Genomic DNA, 6252 nt, shown 5'->3' with positions numbered 1-6252 from the left:
CAAAACGATTTTTCTTTATTTTATAATAATATAAAGTCACAAAAGGTTGAGACATCAGCTTATCATAATATTTACAGATATTTGATCTGCTCTATATTATTTCTGTAGTCCAATCAAACAAATTAATTTCAAATGTGTATTTTTTTTCTCCCCAACTATCAGAAAAATTACAATTTTCTTTGTTGTCAGAAGAAAGAAGAATGTGCAGTTTCATCCATTTTATCATACTATTGCTATCAAACAATTGATTCAAAAATATTGTTACATTGCACACTCAATCTTATTAAAAAGTATGTCAAAGAAACAAAAGTTAAGTTTGTGGAAAATGTGTAATTTAATAGAACCGAATTTTGCAGCTTAGTTGCAATTTGAAGTGAAATAAGTTTTTTTTTTTTTTTTTTTTTTTTTTGCAGTATGGCAGACCGGATGATATTATATTTCTTTGAACCACTGAGTATAGTGATTTAATTTCAAATGAATATTAATACTGGGCCCTTAGACTGACATAAATTTGCATATCTTTTCCAAAGTTAGGTAGGATTACATACTTTTAAAAAAATATATATATATTTTTTTAATTTTTATATAACATTGCAACAACATCTATGCTACTCCTCTCATCATCTCCTGCTGCGTTTTGAGGAGTCCGGTGCAAGCAGCAGATGTGATCATACACTGCATGGAAATTATTGGTTAATAATTAAACAAAAAGAGGCCTTGGTGAGGGCGCTGAGACGTGATTGGCTGGCTTTTCAAACTGAATGAATAATTTCTTATTGTGTGTGTTTGGGGGGGGGGGGGTGTTGTTGTGTGTGTTTCACGCTCTGTACAAACTTTGTGATAAGTTGTAAAGATGGAGTGGAAAAAAGAACCCGGGATGGATGGAGGAGGGAGGAGCGGCAAGAGATGCGTGCATCTGCACGCCCACGTGTTTGTATGCAGAAAGAGCGACAAAACAAACATGTACGTGTGCGCGCGCGTGCATGTGTCCTCAGGGACGCGAGCGCTCACCAGCTGACAGCGTGCAAACTCCCACTCAGGGGGCCATCCAACACCTCGGCGCATGGACGGACAAAAGCCGGCCGACAGGAATGCACGCTTCTCGGCGAGACTCATTTAACGCACGAGGCGGGCGGCTCAGCAGACAGCACCAAATCAGGATGGATAAATAAATAAATAAATAAAAATTAAAAATAAATAAATAAATAAATTGTAGTTGAATACGATAGCTTTAAATATTTGCGTTTCCATTACACACGATGAGCACGCACGCACAGCATATGGTGGGCGGGCATGCACGTGCAAAGTTTTTTTTATTATAAATGAGGGAGCGAGAGAGAGAGAGAGAGAGAGAAGAGAGCAGATCAGGTGTTGAATGTACCGTTAAAACTAATGGGCACTAACATCGAGATGCCCTTTGAAAACCATGCAGTACATGTATTATCTCATGGGCCTCTTAGATAATAACTTTTGTCAGCTGCACAGTTTAAGTAAAATTTATTGCTTTTTCTTTGGGACAAAGCACATGGCGGTAAAGTGTACACAAAAAATGAGGTGTGCACTTTTGAATATTAAAAAAAAATAAAATAAATAAAATAAAAAAAGAAGTGGGGGGTGGGAATTTATTTAATTATTTTGGATCTTTTTTTTATTAAGGAAAAAAAAAAAAAACAGAACGAAATGAAAAAAAAATACTGTAAAAACACCTCTAAAATTCATGTGTATTATTGGAACTCACTCTCATTTTTTTTGTCTGCTATATGTTGATATAATTCTATTTAATACATCGCTTGGTTTGTACCAGAAAACAAGTTTGCATTGACTCAGCTTCCTCACGAGTTGAAACAATGTTTAGATCGGTCACATTTCACTTTTAACAGCAATAGATTAAGAAATACACCCTTGTAGCAATGCCAGTATTTGTCCTAATATCTACAAATAGAAATACAAATTATAACAAAGATTTGCTTAATGGTCAAATTTTGTTAAAATCTCATAAAACCTGATTTTTTTTTTTTTTTTTTTTTTTTTTTTTTTTGCCATTGCACCTTTGGAACTATTTTTTCAATCGTAAAAAAAATATACATTGATAATAACATTAATAAGACTATGGCGCCACATTTCAAGTCCTATTAAAAAGAAAAAGTTTAATCCTCCAAATGTACGTGACAAGACCTAACATGTCACAAGTGGTTTTAAGATATAGTAATTTCATGCATTTTAGCCTTCAAAAAGGAAGGGAGAAGTAATCAGTTAAGGTCTATGCTAAAGCCACATGTCAAACTTTGTATAGATAGAAACAATACCCATATATTCAGTGGCATTTTTAAAAAATGCCACTAGCTTTATATAGTTACGTCTTTGTATCAAAGGAGAATAAAAAAATATATAACTAGTCAGAATGTTCAAATTTTGTTTCACGAACTTATCGTAAATAAAGTCGAGTTTCTGACAAAAAAAAGAAAGAAAATCTGTATTTATTTTGTCGCAAAACAAATATCCAGTTTGCAATTGCAACGTGACGTCAATAAATGGTAAAATTTGTCAGAAAATAACAGAACTAATGATCTTTTTTTTTTCTTCTCGTTTTTATTATTTTTAATTTCCAAAATCAAATGAACAAACAATGACTGGCGAAATAATAACTTTACAAATACGGAAGAAAACAATAAATAAACATGTCAGTAAATATCATCCAGTGAAAGCAAAAGACACAAATAAAAAAATGAGCCAAGTTAAAAAAAAAAAGAAAAAAAAAAAGGCAGCAATGATGGCTACAATAAAGGCTCTATGGGTAAAATTGGCAGTACTAGCTACAAGCAAGATAAAAATATTAAACTTTTCAATGTGTGGAATAGTCATTTGTCAAGCCCTTGGCTCATAGGCTACACATTATTAAAGTGCACATGGTGAACTTTTGAAGTTGCAAAACAAAATACATTATACAAACATGAAAAAAGTAAGAACACAATTTAGTGGAAGACGGATCAGGTGTTTTTGGGGGGGTTGGAGTGAAATGCGGGCAATGGCGTTGAGACCTGGCAACCTCAAATTGGCATGAACCAAATTAATATGTCACATTTAGAAATCGTTAAAAAAAAACGTTTGAAGAAAAATTTGGTTGACACTGTTGGTCTTATGTGGTGGTGGTAATATATACTGTATATATTTTCAGATAATTTTAGAAAGACACCGCGTGGAGCTCGTCCTCCTCCACTATCATATCATCTGAGTCACTAAAATGGGAGTGCGGGGAAAACTCGCCGTCGCTGCGGGGTGAGTCAGCGCGTCCCCCAGGGCCCGTCGCTGCAGGGGAGCCCACGACTTCTTCCACTTGTAAGGTGGGGAATGAGACGTCGTCGAAGGCTGCACGCAGCGATATGGCGTCGATATGCGAGGCCAGTTGACCCTCGGTAGAATTGGTCCTTGGCTGGGAGGGCGACTGGGGAACCCCGCCATCGAATCCAGCGGAAGGTGACGGCATCTGATCGCTCTGTGGTGGGCTGGAGGTGGAAGAAGAAGACGCCGGCTCTTGCAGGAGTTCCGAAAGGGCGTTGATGTAAATCTGCGCCATCTGCAGCGTCTCGTACTTGGACAGCTTCTTGTCATTGTCCAGCGCCGGAATGACGTTGCGGAGGGCATCGAAGGCGTGGTTCAGGCCATGCATGCGCCGTCGCTCCCGGGCATTGGCGGCAACGCGCCTTTGCCGCTGCACGCCGTTGGCGGGCTTGCTGGACGGTGCCCTCTGCCGGGCGGAAGCGTCCTGCTCGGCCCCGGTGACCATCAGGCCCTTCAGGCGGCACAGGTCCCGGACTTTGAGAGAGCCCTTACCCGCTTTTCGGTAACTTGGAGGGCTGAGTTGACCCGCGGAGCCCGGCGAATCACTCTCTGAAAGAGCACCACATTGTTTAATAAGCACATTGGGTGACGTCACATTAAGTAATTGTGTGGCAATTAATGACCGCTGGGAATTAGAAAATGTCACATAAATATCAAATATAAGTGACGAAATCACTTATTGTTTCACCAATTGATCCCTCATGCCGAAATGCATTTCTCGTTATTATAACTTCATGTATGTCTACGTCTTTGTATTCATATTTTTCCGTTTTATGGAACTCTCTTTGGCCAATTTAAATTATTTTGTATTGCTTTGTCACGCAAAATTACATTATTATTAATTATTTCTAACTCCAAATTGTAATGGAACATAGCACTTGAAATTGATTTAAGGAGAGCAAACTTCAGCCTTAATTTTCTAATTTCATCGTTTCCAGGAGCTTCTGATTTGCTCAATAGGACACGCATCAAACCCCATGTAATTTGTTTTTGCGTCTTAAAACTCATATTTTGTGCAACACACCGAAATACTGCATGTTTTTATTTCACTTTAGTATCATGCGCTCTCATGATTGAGTTTTCTTCCAGGCACCATCAACAGTTTACTATAATCTAATTAGTCTAATTTCCCACTTCATTTCACTACAGTTGTCTAGGTTTTTTTTTTTTTTTTAATTGTCAACTTTAAATGTAGCTTTTAACCTTTCATCTAACATTCTAATTTCCATACAAACTTCCTAACAAACCTTTTATACCATGTGCCTCAACATTTGTTTGAAAATGTCAAATTAATTGCACTTTTCCTAGCTTGATTTTACCTCCATGTTAAGCAAAAAAAAAAAAACAAAAATGAAATGGCAAGAGTTTCAGAATATCTCACCGTGAAATGAGCCGGTGCTGGAGTAGGGCGAATGTTCCAGGTAATCCGCCGAAGAGTCACGTGTGTCGCAGGTGGTGGAAGGCTGTGCCGGAGCGAGCCAGTCGCGTGGGTCACTTTCATAGCTCGCCTCCTTTGCGCTCTGACACCAGCCTGCCACGCTTAGGACGTCCATGTTTCCCTCCCACGCGCCGCAAATAACTCCGACAGGTGGTTGTGGTCTCAAGACGATACCGGGGATGGTTTGGCTTCGGCGCTGCGTGAGAAGGAACGCGGGTCGCGTGTCTCTGGTGTCTGGAGACGCGGCACCCGCTTAAAAGGCGGCACGCGTCTAGTAGCCCCCCTCCTCGCTCAGGTCGCGTGTAGTCGTCCAATAAGAAGATGGCAAAGCGAAAAATGAGGCAGACGCACGATGGACACGTTCAACAGCCCCCCCCCCCCCCCCCCCCCCCAAGTTAGACGGTTTATAGATCCATTATGTTTTTTATTTTTTTGGGGAAGCAAAAAGTTGGGACACGCCCCCCACTCCTACGGAGTATACATGCACATGCAGGGTTACAGGTGAAGTGTATCGTCTCTCCTGCCAGCATGAAGGGAAAGGATGCACACAAGCAAATGTGGAGGACTACTATAGAGACACTTAAGCTTTTCCATGCACGAGAATTGCATGCCGCCAACCTTTTGTATAGTTTTATGCACTGTGCAAAAGCAACAATCAAATTGCAACTATAAAATACACATTGATGATCATATATTCATCCATCTTACCAAAACTTCAACAGGGGATGGTTTTCGAAAGTAATTTGCAGGACAAAATAACACCCCCTCTCAAAAAAAAAAAAAAAATCATATATTCAATTAAATTTGTATTCATACACATCCATGTTTACAAAGCCATCTCACAAAGTTACATCATCTCATAATGCTGAGCTAGGATCATGTGCGAGTCAGGTCTACATAGAAAGCTACTCAAAGCTTAGAGACAGGAGCCTGCGTACGAGGACAATCATAAGAAAAATTATAAAAAGATCAGAAAGGGTGAATTATCCCACTTTTTAGTATCCTTGAGACTTCAAAAGCTCCAAAAATGATTTACTTTTTAATGGCGTGGAAATAAAATGCACTGTATAGAGATACACCATTTTTTGTCCAGGCTACTTAGTGCGTAATGGGTACTGTAAAAAGAAGTGTATTTCATTACACAGGTAGTCCTCGGGTTACAAACGAGTTCCGGTCCTGGGCTGCCGACTTAACTTGAATTTCCCCGTAAGTCGAACTAACCCTTTAAATACACATAAAAAGCCCCCAAATCTCAAAATAACTATCCAAAAAACATGTATTATACGTCACTGTACTATCCTCGCCAAGACATTGGAGCTATACTGTATCACAAAAGTGAGTACACCCCTTGCATTCCTGCAGATATTTAAGTACCGTATTGGCCCGAATATAAGACGACCCCGATTATAAGACGACCCCCTCTTTTTCAAGACTTAAGTTTGAAAAAAGACTTTTTGAACACCAAATTAATTTTT

General features: G+C 39.2%; 1 protein-coding gene across 1 annotated transcript; it reads right to left on the bottom strand.

Moving 5' to 3' along the window:
* Nucleotides 1–2667: 2667 nt before the first annotated feature.
* Nucleotides 2668–4892, bottom strand: atoh1a (atonal bHLH transcription factor 1a). The gene is made up of 2 exons (XM_057832683.1): nt 4721–4892; nt 2668–3888 (listed from the first exon to the last, which is right to left on the bottom strand). Exons 1-2 carry the CDS (start codon nt 4890–4892, stop codon nt 3182–3184), a joined length of 879 nt encoding a protein of 292 aa, XP_057688666.1. The 3' UTR covers nt 2668–3181.
* Nucleotides 4893–6252: the final 1360 nt, after the last annotated feature.

This window comes from Corythoichthys intestinalis, chromosome 3 (assembly GCF_030265065.1).
Source record: "Corythoichthys intestinalis isolate RoL2023-P3 chromosome 3, ASM3026506v1, whole genome shotgun sequence".
In the NCBI taxonomy this organism is placed as follows: Eukaryota; Metazoa; Chordata; class Actinopteri; order Syngnathiformes; family Syngnathidae; genus Corythoichthys; species Corythoichthys intestinalis.
The sequence above is the reverse complement of the archived record's forward strand: the minus strand, read 5'-3'. Positions and strand labels throughout refer to the sequence as shown.